Source organism: Anser brachyrhynchus, assembly GCF_964034855.1.
Source record: "Anser brachyrhynchus genome assembly, chromosome: 3".
Taxonomy (NCBI): Eukaryota; Metazoa; Chordata; class Aves; order Anseriformes; family Anatidae; genus Anser; species Anser brachyrhynchus.
The window spans coordinates 77,008,865-77,027,670 of record NC_137696.1 but is presented as its reverse complement, the minus strand read 5'-3'; the positions used below and the strand labels follow the sequence as shown (position 1 = coordinate 77,027,670).

General features: G+C 39.0%; 2 protein-coding genes across 4 annotated transcripts in view; one reads left to right on the top strand and one right to left on the bottom strand.

Moving 5' to 3' along the window:
* Window positions 1–3,971, bottom strand: part of AK9 (adenylate kinase 9) — a gene marked incomplete at its 3' end in the record, with an annotated part of 70,001 nt that extends 66,030 nt beyond the window's left edge. For both annotated transcript variants that reach the window (XM_080586888.1, XM_080586889.1), the window contains exons 1-4: window positions 3,838–3,971; window positions 3,396–3,493; window positions 2,827–2,950; window positions 134–197 (exon numbers count right to left, since the gene is read on the bottom strand). In XM_080586888.1, the coding sequence (XP_080443014.1) occupies window positions 134–197; window positions 2,827–2,943 (181 nt within the window). In that variant the 5' untranslated portion in view covers window positions 2,944–2,950; window positions 3,396–3,493; window positions 3,838–3,971. The remainder of the gene's footprint in view (window positions 1–133; window positions 198–2,826; window positions 2,951–3,395; window positions 3,494–3,837) is intronic.
* A 105-nt stretch (window positions 3,972–4,076) lies between these two features.
* The window catches only part of FIG4 (FIG4 phosphoinositide 5-phosphatase), a 70,064-nt gene continuing 55,334 nt past the window's right edge, over window positions 4,077–18,806 (top strand). The window contains exons 1-5 of one of the 2 annotated variants that reach the window (XM_080586903.1): window positions 4,077–4,265; window positions 11,976–12,074; window positions 13,124–13,247; window positions 15,993–16,149; window positions 17,517–17,567. In XM_080586903.1, the coding sequence (XP_080443029.1) occupies window positions 4,197–4,265; window positions 11,976–12,074; window positions 13,124–13,247; window positions 15,993–16,149; window positions 17,517–17,567 (500 nt within the window). In that variant the 5' untranslated portion in view covers window positions 4,077–4,196. The remainder of the gene's footprint in view (window positions 4,266–11,975; window positions 12,075–13,123; window positions 13,248–15,992; window positions 16,150–17,516; window positions 17,568–18,806) is intronic. The other variant, XM_080586902.1, reaches the window with a different exon arrangement.

Genomic DNA, 18,806 nt, shown 5'->3' with positions numbered 1-18,806 from the left:
TCCTTGGTCTTCATCAGTTGTCTTTGATGCAATCAGCAACATATCATTTTGAATTACCAGGAAAAGAGAGGATATTCTAAAACAAAAGGTATTACAAAGCCAATGCAAAGTTCCAAACATAGAGTATGTTTACCTTCTATATAAATGCATTTCCATATTTGTGCTAGTTTTCTAGCTAATGTTTTCTTTCCAGAACCCTTAAAATGAAAAATACACATTTAAAAGAAAAACAGTCAGAATGAAAAAATTCTATATTACACAATAAATCATATATTTTTACATGATAAAACATTTAAAAGCAGCCATCATGAACTATCACATCATGAACAAACACAAACATTCTTTCCTTAATACCATACTTTTTTTAATACCATACCATTTTACACTTCCCAGCATTGCTAATATATTGTCACTGCCCTTTGCGGTTGAGTATCTCCAAAGCAATGGTATTGGCTTCATTTCTGAGTAATTCTGTTTAAAACTCAGCTACGATTTGCCCATAAACTCCTATGAGAAATTCTTCAGGACTGAAATTATCTTCAGTCTCAGAGCAAATTATGATGAAAACCTGTATGGTAATTTCTGAATAAGATACATAGGGATAGTACTCTGACTAAAACAATGAAAACATAAATACTGCCCTTGTTACTCCACAAACCTGTTTTAGATACTGACAAAAATGCTAATCTTGTCACTTAAATTAATCCCAAGGAACCAACGTAACCAAGAATAATGAGTCCTCTAACAGTATGGCTACCTGAATGGGATTTTGCAAATTCACCATCTTCCACCCTTAGGATTAGGCCCTTTTGACAAGGGCATTCAAGAAGACCTTTTTTTTTTTTTGGCAGTCTGTTTGTCCTAGATAAATTTTGTTATTGAAAAATACTAATAAATAAATAAATAAGTAAATAAATTACACTCCCTGTTAACACTGTATCAGCAAACACTCCAGCCTAGTCACAGCTTGCATCTTACAGGTGTGATGAGAATATATGCATTCGTTTTTGCTTTAATGGCACTATTTTTTCAGCTGAAAAGAAGTACCTTAAATAAGACAGGTGGACACATTAGCCATATAAATAAAAGGTATTATCATAAAAATAGAACATTTAACACTCTGTCCTCTTGGCCAGGACAGTTCATTTTCAACCCTTTGTTAAAATTTGTAAACCTGTCAAGTATTAATAACAGTATTAATATCAATCAATATAATTAATATCAATTAACAGTATTAACATCAATCATTTAATGAATGCAATGATTTCAGACGACAATATCTATTTCCTAAATGTTCTTTGCGTTGTCTTTCAATGGGCATTTCATGCTGTTTTTGTTTATAAAAATGTAAAGTTACTTTTTCTATATAAAGTTAGAAGTTTGAGCTTTGTTTAAAACTTGACAAGCCAGACCACTGTAGCTGTCTACTGAGCTGAATGCATTCTTTCATGTCTCACGCTGACCAAAGGCTCGCTTGTCAGCTATCACCTTATGTTCTGTCTCTGTGATGCTTGTACCTCAGCCACTTGCAGAACAACACCCTGGCTTCTTTCCCATTTTGGTCAGGTGTAAAGACCTGCAGTTAAGCATTACCCAGCAACCGGTGCCAAGGAATATGAAAGGATGCAGAGCAAACACTAGCGACTGGGAGTCTTCCAGCTTGCTGAAATAAGTCTTTGAAGTAACCAAATGTTGTAGTTGCATCTTGGCTGTATGGACATTCCCCATGATATGATCTGTCACGGTCATGTAACGATATGTCCTGGCATACCACACCACACAGGATAGGTGTGCATTAGTATGTGGTGTGGCCCAGACAGAGGGACGTGGAGTGTGATTTGGTGGGTCAATGAGCACTGAAATTTGGGTTGGTTGCCAGCTCTAGGTGCACATCACTTAACTCTGCCTGGATAGCACAAAGCAGATTTATTCACGGTCATTTCAGACTGTGTTGTTACCTACTGAAATCACACGTACATGCAGAGGGCAAGCTGCTAGAGGACCTTGTGTTCACACTGAAATTAGGGTGCTCTGAAGGTACTTTCATGGACAACTGCAGTGTTTAAGATGAAAGCAGCTTCCAGTGCATCAGTGGTACATTTGGGTGCATACCAGGTTCAGTTCAGACATAAGGCACATAAAAAGAACCCCCTTCAGCACACTAAGGTGCTAATGTAAAACCACCCGTAGAGTCTCCTATACTTGGGAAGAAGAAATCTGAGAAGTCTATAATTACAAAGTATCAATCTTTCCTAAGTCAAGGAGACCGCAAATTATTTGAGAAAAAGAGAGATGTTAAATTATAATTCTAATATAGCACAATTCTTCTTATCAGGATACCTAGAAGGATTTCAATTATTCCCAATTATATAACATATAACTATGTCAAAGTTCATTTAAATATTTAATATCTCATTGCATGTCTGTCAGTACATTAACCTGAAAGCTCTTTTATGCCTATTTATGTCTTTGTCAAGTTTACTAAAAAATTAGAATACTAAAATAACATAAATACAATCCGGTTGCCAATATGCAAGCTTTTAGTATTTTGCATGTTTGCCAATATGCAACTTTTAATTATACTAATAACACTTTCAAGTGCATTTAATCTGTCATTCAGGCCCCAAAGTGGCCTTGGTCAATATGATCAATATATTTACTTCACTCTGCAGGATTTGAGAAGTGGAAAAGATAAAATATAAAGTAAGTGCCTGCCTGATGTTTTTTTTTTTTTCAGTGTTACTAAACTAAAGCTTTTGAAAGGAAAAGTAACAATACTAGTGTTATATCTGAAGAAAAAGAATTAACTTCTATCAGACATCTTACGGGCTTTCCAAGGACAATTAAGCAAGTGGGCTTGGACAACAGAAAGGATTTTTCAGCTTCATCTTCATCAAAGATGTCTGTAAAGGGCTGAGCTTGTTTTTCTCCTTGTGAAGCCATAATTTAGCTAAGATTCAAAGAAAAAAACACCTTGTTATAAAATATATTTTACATATGTATAAAATGACACATTCTTAAGGGAACAGAATAATAATGCAATACAAGGCAAACTGCTTTGTAACAACAGATGTAATAAGAAGGAAAAGAATTTAGTGAACATACACAATGCATCCAGCCCTAAGAGAGGACATGCTTCTGAAAAATAAGGGATTTTTGGAGCCACCCCTGATGTAACTATATTGATGTTGATAACAACTTCTTCTCTTCTTCCTGACTCTCCAACTGTCCATAGTATTTCTTAAAACAGCCTTTATTTGTTTTGTTGCCTTTTCCTTCCTTACCCAATTACCACACGGCTGGAACTTCTCTCTGGTCCCTGAAATGGGCCTTGCTAGGACCTCTTGTGAACTTCAGACAGAGAGAAGCCCCACCACTGCCAGCGAACTACTCACTGTGTCCACAGCCAGGTAGAGGCATAAAGCTTTGCAGAATTAAATCACAGCTCATAATCTGTCCTACAATCCTCTGGTAAATCCCGGGACATCCAGCGCTATGCCACAAAGCGAAACAGAAGGAAATTTCTAATTAAAGTAAACTGGAGCAGAATTTGGGGGTGCCTTTCAAACAAATTGAAAATACGAGGAGCATGACAAAAAGTGATTTGAAGAAGGCAAAACGAGAACTCGCTCTCTTTAGAGGGCTTCTTAAGTCTCAACCTCCCTCAGAAAATTCGTTTTTCAGTTAAAAAAAAACAAACTCCTTCAGAACGAAAGGCCAGAAAAGGCTATTAGCTGAGACACGTTGAGAGAAAGGGAGAAAGACCGTTAAAGCCGACATTTTAACATTAAAAAGCACAGCCCTCCGCCCCTGCCCCCTCAGCGCCCGGACCCGCACCTCAGCTCGCCCCCGGGCCGTTACAGGCGGCAACGGTCGCCGCGCGCGCCGCGGCCGTGTGTACCCCGTCACCACGGCAACCCGAAAGCCCCGCCCCCTCCCTCCTTGACCACGCCCCCTCCGCGTGGCCCCGCCCCCTCCAAGCCCCCGCGGGGAGGGGCGGGCGGTGGGCGCCCCACGCGTGACACCGCCCCGCGGCCGCCCCCCTCCCCGCCGCGCGCATGCGCAGTGTGTCCCGCCGCTGGGAGCGCCTGCGCGGCGCCGCGCCGGCTCTTCCGCCGTGCCCCGGGCCCGTGGGGCCGTGTCGCGATAGGCGGGACCGTGTCGCGTTTCCCCCCCTCCCCCCCCACGCGTGAGCCATGCCGGCGGCCGCCGCCGCGCCGCTGATCAGCTGCGTGCAGAAGCTGGTGCTGTACGAGACCAGGGCTGTAAGTAGCGTGTGCCCACGCGTGGGCCCGGCGGCGGCGTTCAGGCCGGGCCGGCGGCCTCCGGGGAGGCTGGCACCCGCACCAGGGGGTGGCACCGCGCGGGGGGGGGCCGGGGCTGGGCTGCCGCCGGGGCTGCCTTTTATTCCCTAAGCCCAAAGGAGTTGTGAGGGCTGCCCTGCCCGTGCTTCGCCGTGCTCGGTACGTGTCTCGGTGTGCTCAGTGCCTACATCCAGTCCCATCGCTCAGGGAGGCGAGGTGCCTCTGGTCAGCTGCGAGGCGGTGGTTTGGGGATCAGCACCCGCACGTGGAATGTCTCAGCTGGGCGATGGTTACCTCAGAGCTTCTCAGTCGCTTCTCGTGGGTGACACGCGTGGAGTGGTTCTATGTACTTATTTAAAAAATAAAAAGGTATGCGGCACTGCTGCCAAGCGTGGTGCTTTGAGTTCTGAAATTCCAATTCTGGTCCTTTTTCCAAAAGGAAAAATGCTGCAGGGATCATTACGAAGTGCAATGACACCTTTCAAAGAAAGTCACAGACTCACATAGGTTGGGAGGGAGTTCTGGCGATCATCGAGTCCAGCCCCTGCTCAAAGCAGCTGTAGGTGAAGCGCATTGCTCAGGGCTGTGTCCAGCTGAGTTATGAGTATCACCGAGTATGACCAAGTAGTTCCTGCACCAAGCCTGTCTGAATTCAAGAAGCGTTTGGACTGTGCGCTTAGTCACATGGTCTGAATTTTTGGGTAGACCTGTGCGGTGCCAGAAGTTGGACTCGATGATCCTTATGGGTCCCTTCCAACTCGGGATATTCTAGAGTTCTATTCTGTTCTGCCGTGTTCTAGAGCTTGACCGCCCTCATCGTTTAAAAATAAAATAAAATAAAGCAAAATAAATCGTTTTATTGAGTTCGAATCCTTCACGTTTCAACTTGTGTCCGTTGCATCTTGCCCATCCACTGTTCACCACTTGGAAGAGTTTGGCACTGCCTTATCTGCACCTTCTCATTAGAAAGTTTTAGCAACACCGAACAAACCCAGCTGTTGTGGTCTCCCCCCATGTATTGTGTGCTCCATCCCCCTGATCATCATGGTAGCTCTCTGTTGGACTGTGTCCAGCATGCCAATATCCGTCATACTGGTCCAACCTGGGAAGCCCCAGGTTGGACTTCAGCCTTGTTTGGGTCACGGAGAACCTTAGAGGAAAATTTGCTGTTACAGATGGTTCGGTGTCACGTTGGGCCGCTGACAAAAGTTCCCACTTCTCCCTGAGGTAACCCTGGCCCACGTAGCCTCCTTTGCATAAAATCTAATAATCACAAAGTTGCCGGCTGTGACAATTAGTCACTGGTATGACGGAAGCATCACGCAGACATAAAATTGAATAGCTTTCTCCTGGTTCAGGTTGCTCTTCTGGTTTTCCCTAAGGCCACACGCTTGCTTGTTTATAAATTCTGGTCCCACACTCCTGTTTCCTATCAGATATGAGGTAATATGAAACTGTATCCTGAGATTCGTTATGGAAACCTTGAGAAGGCGAGGAAAGGATGCCTTAGGTTGTGAGCAGTGGGAGAAAGCTGGTGGAGTTTACACTGATTGTACTGCCTATTCCTGTAAAAGGCCTTTGTATTAAAAGGTAAAGAGACAAAATGCATGATAAAGTAAAAATAGCCCAGAAAGCTTTTTCTTTCTTTTCTTTTTATTTTTTTTTCTCTTTGAGATAAGAATGCAGTAGCGTTATTGGAGTCAAACAGGAAAGACTCCTAGAGGTGAGGAGAACTGAATTCACAGCCTCAATTGAAGCAACGGAGAGCAAAATTCTATATTTTCTATTAACATTTATATTTGGGGTAGTTGCTGAGACTTTTTGAACGGCTGCCTTGGATCAATAAACACCATGGAGATGCAAATTATATCTCCTGCTTATCCTGGGAAGTTGAGGGCTTGCTTAGAAGTCATCGGACTGAAACAGCTGTATTCAGATCGATGCCAATAACCTTTCATTTTATGCATATATTTACTGTTGAAATGCACACCAGAGGGCAGTAAAGATACTTCAGGAATGTAAGTAAGAAGAAGCAAAAGATATTTTCTTTTCTTCTTCAGAAGATTGATCTTGCGTGTATCCCCCAAGTGACACCCACCTGAAAACGGTAGGCCAATTCATTGGAAATTTTCATTCCCCTGAGGTGGTCTGCCATTGAGCAAATCAACTTGTGCCATCTCTGTAAAAGCATATCACTTACCCATTTTCAGGATGTTATGAGGCTTAATTAATATTATTTAATTCTAATCAGGTTCTTCTACAGTCTTTGTCTCCATAGTATCCAAATGACTTCCACAAGTTTATTAAGCAATGTGACTTGCATAATTACTTGTGGATTTTTCTGCCTCTTTCCCTCAGGAAAACTCTGTGGGTTTTTTATGCATTTAATTTCTCTTCAAAATAATTTGAAAGTTTTTGTATTAACAAAACAAGGTGAAAGAACTTGGTTAGCTTATGCTGAGGTTAGTCTGTGGTCAAACAGCAGAAACTCTAATGAAAAAAATGATTTGACAGAAAAAGCTACAGAATTTTTACAGAATTATGAAAAGCATTAGTTTATATAGATGTTTATTTATATGGGTGGTTATAGATAGCATTTGAAAATTTTTAAAAGTAATGAACCATCTACTGGACCATCTAATTAGCTGTCATAATTTTCTAGCTAGAAGTTGCTGTGAAATTTTGCCAAATTCTGCCAGAAGTCATGCTCAGCTGATCACTGCAAAGGATGACAGAGCAGCTGCAAAAGTATCTTCAGGCATGTGAATAAGAAAAGAACAGAATGAGAAGTGGACCTGCATAGAGAGAGAGGAAACAAGCTAGCTAGGTTGTTATGGCCCTACAATGAAATGAGCATTTATCCTGTTTTTAAGTAAGAATGACCATAGTGAGTGAGGGGGAAAAGATAAAATGAGTTTATGAAAAGGGGAACTATCAATGTTGGGCTAGAAATAAAATTTGATGTATTCACCATGCTCTGGTTGGAGGGTAATATCTCCGTCCTGGAAACATGAAGACAGGCATGCAAAACTGTGGTATTTCTGTAAATATTTTCAACAAGCTGTTCAAGTTCAGGGTGATGTTGTGACTGGAACATCAAATGAAATACTTAATCCATTCTGAAGTCCTGTGCATAATTTTCTGGAGGAAAGTAATTGAAAATTGAGATAAGTGACATAAAGTGTAGTCTAGACTTATAAAGATGCTGCCAGATTAGTCTGATTGTTTTGCATATCTTCATCTAAAAATTAGATGATATTACAGATTTAAACCAAATGCTCTACTGAGGTGCAATGCTACAAAGAAGGTCTTTGGCTTCACACATGGAAGGGAGGTTAGCAGAGAAGGTAATTGTAAAATGAATAAGGAATCATCTCATGGGATGATTTTTTTTTCAGTTAATGGATTTAGGACCAATATATTTTAGCATTTACAGTAATGATCTTGACCCCAAACGGGGGTGAGCTCTGAAATATTGCCAATAATTAGGATAATCAGAGTACGAATGACATGAAATGATGATAACCCTCAGGAGTACATAAAAGAAATAATTTGAAATAGAACAGTGTACTATGAAAATTAATGCACCTTAGGACAGATTACACACCAACAGAAGTTTGGTGAGAGTTTATTAATTCAGAAGGTATAGAGGACGAAGATCTGGATATTTTATCTGAAGAAAAGATGGAAGGTTGAGCTCCTGAAGTGTAACTGTGAAAAAGGCAGATTTGTTCTTTTGTGGTATGGTCATTAATGAGAAATACTAATGTATCTGTATAATGAGACCTTGTATGGTGTATAGAGTGTGGATGAACAGAAAGTGTACACAAAAAATAAGAATTCGTTATGGAAGAGGTACAGTGAAGGTCCAAAGAGGTAACAGATGCTAGAGATACCTTTCTTAGGATGAGCTAAGTGTCAGGAATATTTCTTTAGTCTATGAAAGTGAGTGCTGAAAAGGGATCCAGTTACTAAAAGCATTCCAGTAGAATAGATGCTAGAAATAGTAGAATAGAGTAGGAGGGAGAAATATTTGGCTAAAGGAAAATGTATAGATGGATGATTAATAAATTTAGCTGAAAATTACAAGGGAGTATCTTGAGATCCTCAGTGGAAGCAGCAAGAGCAAAGTCCTGACTGGGACAGAAACGCTTTGATTGCACTGGGACAGAAGAGAATTACCAAATGTTGTGAATTGAGGATGTGGAGTGAGTAGCCGTTTCTGCGTGCCCTGAGAGTGGTGTTTGGCAAGCTATGGTTTAAAATTTCCCATCTTGAAAGTGTTTGGTTTGAAGAACTTCAACAGATTGGGGGAGGTTTACAACATGCTAACTGAGTTTTTGCTATTTCCTGAAACATCTTTTTGCTCCTTATCTCTGCCTTTCTTCATGTTATTCTGCTAGTTTGTCTGAGAGATGAAAGATACTCTCGTAATAGCTTGGGGATCTATAGAAGGAAGGAATATAGTACGTTTTTGCTATGCCTTATGTCTAGGTGCGATGACTCTTCTCCCTTTCTTTGCTATAGTAAAGAAGCTGAACCTATATACTTTTAAAGCTTATTTAATTCCTTGTTTAAGCCATGAAGAATTTCTGATTTACAATCAAGTTCACTATGTATTAAGACTACCACAAAAATATGAGAAAGAAGCTAATTTTTTCTTTAATAACTTTATGCCTGTTGTGAAGGGGGCTGGAGGTTGGCTGGCAGGTAACATCGACCATCGCGCCACTTACCTAAGCAGAAATGAGAGCAGATCCAACGTCAGTTTTCAGATGAAGATCTCTCATCTGGCAACCCTGAGCTGCTGGTTTGGTCCATAAATACCTTCCTCTCTCAGGTCCTGGTGCCCGGGTACCAGCAGGGGGCTGGCAGGCTGCTCTGTGAGGAGAGGCTGGCGCTGCCCCATGCTGGACACAGCCGGCTCCAAATGGCGGCCCGGCCCGGCCCAACAGCCAAGATGGCGGCACCTCTGGGAAGCGTGCTTAAGAAAGGGTAAAAACGCCAGGCAGACAGTGAGGAGTGAGGCAAAAGTGTGGCAAACATCTCTGTAGATACCAAAGTTGGTGCAGAAGGAGGGGAGGAGGTGCTGTGGGCACTGGAGGACGTTCCCCTGCAGCGCGAGGGCTGTGGTGAAGCACGTCTCCACAGTGCAGCCTCCGGAGGACCCCATGCTTGGGCAGAAGGATGTTTCCTGAAGGACACTGTGGCCGTGGAGGGAACCTATGCTGATTTTTCTGCAGATTAAGCTGTGTGCAGCTTTTTAGCTGATGAATGAAATAGGTTTTAGTGCTAATATTGAAATATGTTTCAGTGCTACTGTTTCTTAATGGTGATTAGTCTATACAAATAAGCAAACAATAGTTTTAACTAGGAGTTCAAAGAAGTAATTTTCTTAAAAAAGAAAAAAAATGGTCAGAATGTTTGATTTCAGAACTCTCATCCTGCCTTTATAAACAACAATTTGCAGAAGAAGTTTTTTGTTTTGCTTGGACTCTGACTCCTTTTAGGAGGAGCTATTTTTACTGGTTTGGCTGAATCAAGAGATTGATAAAAGAGGGTGTAAAGCCTTTCAATTAGATTTCTTTGGTTAAAACTCAGTCCCAGGTGGAGGTGACGAACGATTGTTCCTGTCTTGTGATTTCTTAGTGATAATTGTGCAATACATTAAGCTTCAGTCGAGATGTCAAGGTACTGTCTGCATGGTGTACTGCCATGGTTGGTAAAGTGCAGTAAGCACTGTAATGTTCATGTACAAGGCGGAGGGAGGTGATGATGGTGTTCCCTCTTACTGGTCTTAAGTTGTGTTTTTTTTTCAAGAGTTTACTGGCTATTTAAAGTGTTGTTGTGCTTTCAAGGTGACTAAAAGGGGCTTTAAGTTCTTCTCTCACCTTGAATATTTTGACTTCAAAGATGTTTCTTAATAAGTAATGGGTATAAATTATGAAATTGAGTGTTGTGCGAATGTTGTTATTGATTTCCTCTCCCACACCTTGAATCCATGTGACTATTAAAGTTAAGAGCTGGCTGCATAGATTCACATGAATTTGCCATGCTTTCCTCCTAGGCTGAGCAATATTAATGAGTTATCTTGCTGCGTGGTAGCACCATACTGATTAAATGAATTAGTGAAACGAGAGCTGCCTACAGCATGTCAGTCTTGCAATCTGCACTTACTGTTAATTCCTCTAAGTGTAAAAAACCATTTCTAGTTTGCTTCTCTTAAATGAGAAATGGACACACTATACATTTGCAGTCTTTCATACTTTAAATGAGAAGTATAGTCTTTTTTAATATATGTTTTTAATCACCATTGCTAGTCAAAATAAGCTTGAGTGTTTTGGAAGAGCATTGGTGAGAACTTTATCATTGGAAATAAAAATAAAAAATGCAGATAATTGCTGCACTACTGCGCTACTTGAAATTTTGCTTTCTTCTGTAAGAACTAGGAAAGCCTAGATGGCAGAAGTAGCAATGGACTACTATATAGCAACAGTAGTTTTAGGTCATGAAAAGTTTCTTCTGAATGAAGTCCCCCCCTTTTTTTTTTGGTATGAGTTGAGTTCACGTTATGGTTGTGGCTTGCAAAGCCAAGTGACGTGCAGTGTCATTCATTATTTAAATTGGCTGTCCTCTGTATGGTGGCGAGGTAGGCATGTTCAGTGGGAAGGACCAGATTACGTGCAAAGAGGAATGAAAAGCTGCCTAACTGGGGATGATTTGTCTGGAGAATTTCATGTGATTTCAAAGTAAGCTTTTTCTTTAATTAAGGTGTAGCTTGGTCCTAATCATAAACTGCATCCTTATTCCTGCAAACAGCAGCACACAGGTGTTGGTACATATGTGTTCTTATTCACAATCAGAGACAAAACCTCTGTTGAAAGCTTCTTCATTTGAAATTGTTGAATAGAAGAATGGTTATGAAATGTGGGACTTCCATTATTTGTGCCCCTTTTTTCATTTATTTTTTTCTTACTTCTGCTGTTTTCCCTTTGTCTGTCTCACTGCTGTTGAATTATCCTCCCTCTTCACATTTTTTTTCAGCATTTTCTCATTGGATTGTCTGTCAAAGTTCTTGTATCTTTCAATCTTTAAGAGTGTTTGAGTTCCAGTGTCAGTGGAGAAGGACACTGACTTGTTCAAACTGGCCTCTTCCTGTGGGTATTTGTTAAACAATGCCACCAAGAGACACTGGTTAAGTTGCCATTGAGCTGCAAGTGTCTTCAGCCTGGTGGAAAAGGCCAAGTGGTTGAAGAATTCACAAACTCATATGTATAAAATGTTGCATTCTGTGTAGCAAACAGGAAGACAGTTAACATCTGTGGCAAGGTTAATTGGACAGTGCCTGCTGTAAGATGCATTTTTCTTCTCTAAACAAGTTTTCACCTTTCTTCATTTTTTATTTTTTTCCCTTTCTTGTACAGTGGAGTGAATGAGGTTTTTTAAGTTGTGAAGTTTGATTATATGCAAATGTACTTGCCTAAAGTACTTATATCTAAAGCGGTTTATTAACAGTGCATATAGAATACTGCTTATTTTATGTTCATTGAAATGGATCGAATCTAGAAGCTATATAAACAGCATTGCTGATGTGTTATGTTATAATGGGCTTTGATTGTTTTATGTTGTGTGTTATGTGTTATGTTCTGACTTTTTTTTTTTTTTATCTAGAGGTATTTTCTTGTTGGAAGTAATCCTGCAGAAACCAAGTACCGTGTTTTGAAAATAGATCGCACTGAACCAAAGGATTTGGTTATAATTGATGATAAGGTGAGTGCTTCTCTTTTTATTTTATTTTTTTTTTCAGTTACTCCAAAAATACCCTGTATTACCACCAGCTGAATTTTAATAGTGCACATTTAATCTGTTTCAACAAAGGTGTGGTACAGAATAACAGTCATGGAACAGTTGAAGTTGAAAGGGACCTCTGGAGGTCATCTATTCCAAGCCCTATCCATAGAGCTGTATCCACTAGGTCAGGTTGCTCAAGGCCATTCCCAGTCACTCTTTGAATATGGATGGAGACTCCGTAACATCTCTGGATAATCTGTTCCAGTGTTTGACCATCCTCATGTAAAGATAGCTTTTTCTTGTGTTCAAAAGGAATCTCCCTGTATTTCAGTTTGTGTCCATTGCCTCTTGTCCTTTCACTGGACACCACTGAGAAGAGTCTGTCTCAGTCATCTTTACTCTCTTCCTTAGGTATTTTGATACACATTGATAAGATCTCTGAGCTTACTCTTCTGCAGGCAAATCAGTCCCAGCTCTCTTGGCCTCATATGTGAGATACATACAATATTAGCATGGTAATGACTATATTATATTAAGTAGTCTTGAGATCTCCGAATATTATGTTCACTTTAATGAAAATTTCCCAAGGTCTTAAGTTTGCTGTGTGTATGCTCCTACCAGTTTTCTTATGTTTGGCTATGCTGTTCTGAATGCAAAATACATTTAATTACTATTTAGCCACATTTTCATTGTTTCTAATATATCATATCTGAAACAAAATAAATAGCAGAAACAAGAGTCTTAGAGATAACATGATTCTTTTTCAAGCAGGTTATGGTTTAAAGTCTTAACGTGTAAGAGTCAAGAGATTTTTGAATTCATATGTGACTGTGATTATTACTGTTACAGTGGACATTGGGTTTTGTGCATAAAAACACAGCTTAGCTTCCTGGTAAGAGTGAAACAGGAGACCGAGGATGCAGGGCAAAAAATTGTTTTATTGTATAGTAAGTAAATTCTACTGTTCTCTGACATGGAGTAATATTTAACTACCAAAGCAGTAACTTGAGGGACTTTTTATTTTAAAGCATGTGTATACGCAACAAGAGGTGAGGGAACTTCTTGGACGCTTAGACTTGGGAAACAGAACAAAGATTGGGCAGAAGGGCTCTTCTGGGTTATCCCGAGCTGTCTCTGCTTTTGGTGTAGTAGGTAAGTGTTTCATTTGGTTTTTATCCTCTTAAGGAGGTGAGACTTACTGTGTCACACTGTATATCTTTCTCTTCCCTTGAGTTTTTTTTTTTTTAAACTGAAGATTTTCACATGGAACATGGTCTCCTAAATTTCAGAGCTCACAGAATGCTTTTTAAAAATAAAAGTCAAAGTTGTTGCCCTGTATTAGCTTGTATTTCTTCATCATATGCTATTCAGAAAGGTGACTAATTGTATTTTTTTTTAGTTAAATTTTGCAGTGAAATCTTTAAATATTTCTTTTTCATGTTTGAACAGGTATGACTGTCAAGTATGTCAACTAAATTTTTAAATGCTTATCAGCTGTCCATTATCTTAGAAGCTATTAAATCCTTGAAGCAATTTTCTAACTAACTTCATCTGAAAGTCACTACTTTCCTCCCTATTGTCAAATATTAAGTTTAATATTTGGATGGGTGATGTCTCCGAAGTAGATGTTAATGTGAGCTCTGACAGCCCCAAAAAATACTTTGTGCCTGATTTACATCAATATACACCTGAACATCTAAATCCAAAACGGCAAAGAAGGTAGAGACTGCAAGTATTTTAAAAGATGCTCCTAAATTTTGTATAACAACCAAATAAAAAGAAAATAGTTTTCTAAATTAGATTATGCAAACTTCCATCTATATTTTTTCCCCTAAAGAAAACCCAAAAACCAAAACACAATTTAGAAGCTGTCAATGGATCCACTTCTTTTCAGAAATTCCTCAGATGAAGTTTGTTTCCAATTAATGTAGGGGTATTAATAACACGGCTCAAGATAAAGATTCTTCTTATAGTCTTACAGCATTGGCTTTCTTTATACAAACTACCAGTGTTCCATATGTAAATATGTGATAATCTATTCAGTTGGCAAATGGTCACGTTCAATGAAAATTTTGCGTCCAAATTGTATTTATGTTTATATGTATGCTTCATAACCATTACAGGAGAGCTGAAATTCTGTGTGTTGATTATCAGATATGGTGTAGTATTTCTAGACATTTTTTTTAAGAAGCAATATGCTCTTTTAGTAATCCTCAGGTATTTATCGTGCACTGGTAAAGTATGTGTTCCAGGCCTCTTATGTCTGGGTCCTATCTAATCTGAGGGCATGTAACAGTTCATTTATTTCTGCCTCCTGGTCAGGAGGCCAGTGCTATTTTTTGTATAATCAGAAAAGACGTTTTGCTCTGCTTTCTGGTTACTTTGTTAACCAGAGATGGTGCATGTAGGTGCCCCAGAATGGGGGAGATGGTATAGTGTTTAAAAATAGAAAACACTACTAAATGGGGAGGACGAAGCAAAATGGAAAGGCTGGATTCCTAGTCAGACTTTTGGATAACATCTGGTGATATTCAAAGGATAAAGACTGTTCACTTCAGTGATTTCACTACCTGGCAGATACAGGAAGAACTTTGACTGCTATTTAGGAACTGAAAGTCAGTAGCCCAGCTCTTCAAATGGAAGGTTTTGTTTCATGTCAGCAGGGTCTCCTTTCCTTGTGGAGGTGAGAACATTTTTCCATGGCAGGTAGTAAGGGAGAAGAAAAGAATTGCCATTCATTCGATCACATTGCAGCCTCCAGCAGTGACAGGGAGGAAAATGAGTATGCTTACTCATCCTTCTTTAAGTTATAATGCAAAACTAAAAGAAATTATAAATGCACTTAAAAATGATTGTGATTTATTTTTTCCAAATTTATTTGTTGACAGTGCAGCAGTTACTGAGTTTCAGGCTTGTTCTAGTAGCAACACCACAAAGTAGCTATCTTCCAAGAGCTCATTCATACAATTTATTAGTTAATTAAATTTTGCGTTGCTGTATTACTACTTACACTGTATTAGAAACAAATTTTGGTTCAGGGGTGTTTACATATTTCTCTTTTTAATTTGAATTTATACTTTTTTTTTGCATTTAATGGTTTATTACACATTTTCCTGATGATATATAACAAAGATATCCAAAGAAGAAACTCAGTAAAGAAGTATGGCTATACCCTGTAGCGTTAAGGAATTAGTGGAGAGTTCAGAAGCCTTTTTTTTTTTTAATAAGCAATAAAGCCAGACACTCCCTGTTATGGATTTCAGCAGGGTCAAGCATATTTCCTGAGAGAATAAATGGCAAGAAAGGATTACCCTTGATTCTCTGAATGGCTAATTTTTGGGAGATTCTGGGAGACATTTCCCTACTGTTAAGGAGAGAGAGCATGAAGGTGATATTGTACACTTGCGCTGTTTTGTGCCCCTTCCCAGCAAAGAATACATAAACCTGAAGAGAAAATGTGGGTTCCTGGTTGCTCTGGAAAATTTAGACTTTTGGTGTCTGAAGTAATTGGGCTATGCTTCACTCTGACCAGTGAGAGACATATAAAAAGTAAATGCAAGTATCGTAAGCAGACAGCAACTTTTTTGGAATAGTCTGTGTCTTAACTCTGCTACCTAATATTGCAAATATACACAGTGAAGGGGGAAGGAAGAAAAAAACAAACAACAACAAACAAACAAAAAGCCCACAACTGTAAGTACATTGTTTTATAACACCTTGGGGTGAACTGTAAGAGTCTATCTATATCTATATTGTTATTTACATATATATTCATATATATATAAATAAGAATATTTTTATGAAGTCCTGAATAGTTCTGATACTGTTTTTCTAACTATGATCAAATCAATCCAAACATCCAACTAATGGTATTTTAATACTTTTTTTTTTTAACAGGTTTTGTCAGGTTTTTGGAAGGTTACTATATTGTGTTAATAACTAAAAGAAGAAAAATGGCAGATATTGGAGGTCATGCAATATATAAAATAGAAGATACAAACATGATATACATTCCAAATGACTCTGTAAGAGTCACTCATCCTGATGAAGCCAGGTAAGTTATGTTGGTAAATGGTGTGTGCCTTTTGAATATTTTCCAAGCAATGAGGAACTGGAACTAGAGATTTTGGTCATGGATTTCCTTTTGTTATGTCATTCAAATAATGTTATCCTAGTTGATAAGTCAGTTCAGAAGAATGGAGAATGGGACACAAGTTCTGTGGCCTGGAGGGTAGGTACCCTGGAGGGTACCTACCGCTGTTAGTCTCAGAGCAGTTTGTCTGCCTCTCCATGCCACATGTCAAAGCTGCATCTTAGCCATTGCACGGCACAAAACATCCAATGTAAACATTGGACTCTACAAAAGCAATGTAATGCTAGTACGGGTTTATATTGTTTGGGCTTAATGTCCTTTTTTTAGTCACTTGTAGCATGTTAATCTCACCTGAAGAGATGTTTTATGCCTTTCAAGACATTCTGAGTAGGTGATTTAATGTAATCTTTCTGTGCTGTCAGAATCTTGTGGAAGTTGGTGTTGTAAAGGGTGATAGACTCACCAATGGGTAAATTTAACTTCATTTTTCTTTCTGTGACTTCTTTCTGAAGAAAAAAAATGGGGCATTTGATCAGCAGGGAACCTTGTATGAAATGTACAAATACATCTTGATGTTGATTTTGTCAGGACGGTGTAACTTTACTTTTATGAAATATCAGGTATCAGGTATTATGAATGAATTATGAATATCAGGTATTATGAATGGTATCAGTAGACTACTTCTCAGTCTCTACCAACTGTGAATAGCCTAGAAGTTGTGATGGATTATGATAAACTGATGGCAGGTAATAAATGAAGCCAACGGCAATTATTAAAAAAAGTTTCCACATAAAGATATGATCTACAGTATATCTCAGTCTCCCCTCTTAAAGTGCAACAGACCATATTATCTAAGCTATTTTTTCAATACCCATGGTGTCAGCCATTTTATCTTTCGTAGACTGTTAGAGTTTCTTCTGAGAATTTGTAAGTGTATAACAGGTTGATCTAGATATTTCTTTCTCTGTTCATTTGAGAATAACTATGAAAATCTTTAATTTTTATATAGTACTGTTGGGAGTTTGCTTGTGTAAGTCCTAGAAATTTTGACCCACATTTGTGGAAAACAGAATTACACAACTGTCTCTACAGCTGCCTAAAGAAAGAGTATCTACATGAGTAGACACTGTATAAAAAAGATTATTCATTTAATCCAGTTGTTGACATTCTGGCGGAATTACCTGACTGTCAAAACAATTGCAGTTAGATAGCTAAAGAACTTATAACAAGAATCAATATTTATATGTAGTTTACTTGCTGAGGTCCTGGTTGACTTTGGTCTGTATGGCTAGTAATAACTGTCCGTTTAACTTCCATTATTTTTTCAGGTATCTGAGAATCTTTCAAAATGTGGACCTTTCTAGCAATTTCTATTTTAGGTAAGTATGGATTACTAAGTCCTTTAAAATAGTGTACTTACACTTCCTATAAGATTCTGCTTTTGGATTCTGATAATCAAGATCTTTAAGTTGTTATCCTAGGGAAGTAATATTGTATGATCACACAGTTTGTCAATTGTCTCTGACTTTTGAACCTGCTTCAAGAAATTCATTGAGAATATAGTCTCTGTGAAGCTGAAAAACTATAGAAATATTAATGACAGGGTAAATACTGAAATTAATGTTTCACTGACAGAAAAGCTGCAGTATGAACTCAGCACTAATCTGTTCTGTTGCTATATTGCCTTGTCAGTCTGCACATGAAGACCATGTGGAGATCTATGAACTTGGAGGGGAAATTATAGAGCTGAGGAAGTTGTAAAATATAATTAGAGTTGTGGAATCACTGCTTTCTCGCAGTTGTAGATAAAAGTACATTGAACTGAAATTGATGTAGTTCTGCTGCTCAGAGAATAATGGGATTTCTCTTTGCTCAGTTCTCAGATTGTTCAGCTTTTTTTTCATTCTGCAAGGTGATCACAATAAATGTCTCCTGGATGCAAACTGTAAACAGTTGCCAGTATTTCTGTGTGCTGTTACAGGCTCATTATGAAAACTGTGATTTTTGTCCTGCAGCTCTTCTTGATTGGCTTTCTCTAGTCAAGCTGAATGGGGAGAATGTAATACTGCTTGCCTTAAATAAATAATAAATACGACTGTTCACCCTTGCCTGATAACCGTCGTTCTTTCTTTAAAAAAGTAGCGTATTTCAGGGGATTTGCTTGTCCTGTCAGTTTTTCTTTCTTGATCTCTTTTTACAGAAATAGAGCTTTGCCTTTATTCTGAAATAAAAGAACAGAAATAGGTCCTAATCTAAGATGTACCCTGTGCAGAGTATATCTTTCACGGGGCCGTCTTGGCATTACTGATTCACTTGCCTACTCTTTCATGAAGAGACAAGTCGCTATGTCTAGTCCCAGCTGCTATCACACATGAGATTTTTGGTACAGTAGAGAAACGGGGGAAGGGTTGTGCTAAACCCAGCAGTGGTAGTTAGAAGACCTTGTCCTAAAACAAAACGAAACAAAACCTCTTAAAAGTACCAAAGTACCTAATAGTCTAGAACATACTTCCTCTTGGAAAACAGAGGCTTTATGTCACAGCTGTATCGGTGAAGAAGAAACCTACCCAGGCTTCATGTCTGTTTCATGGCTTTGCACAGGAAAACTGTTTTCACAG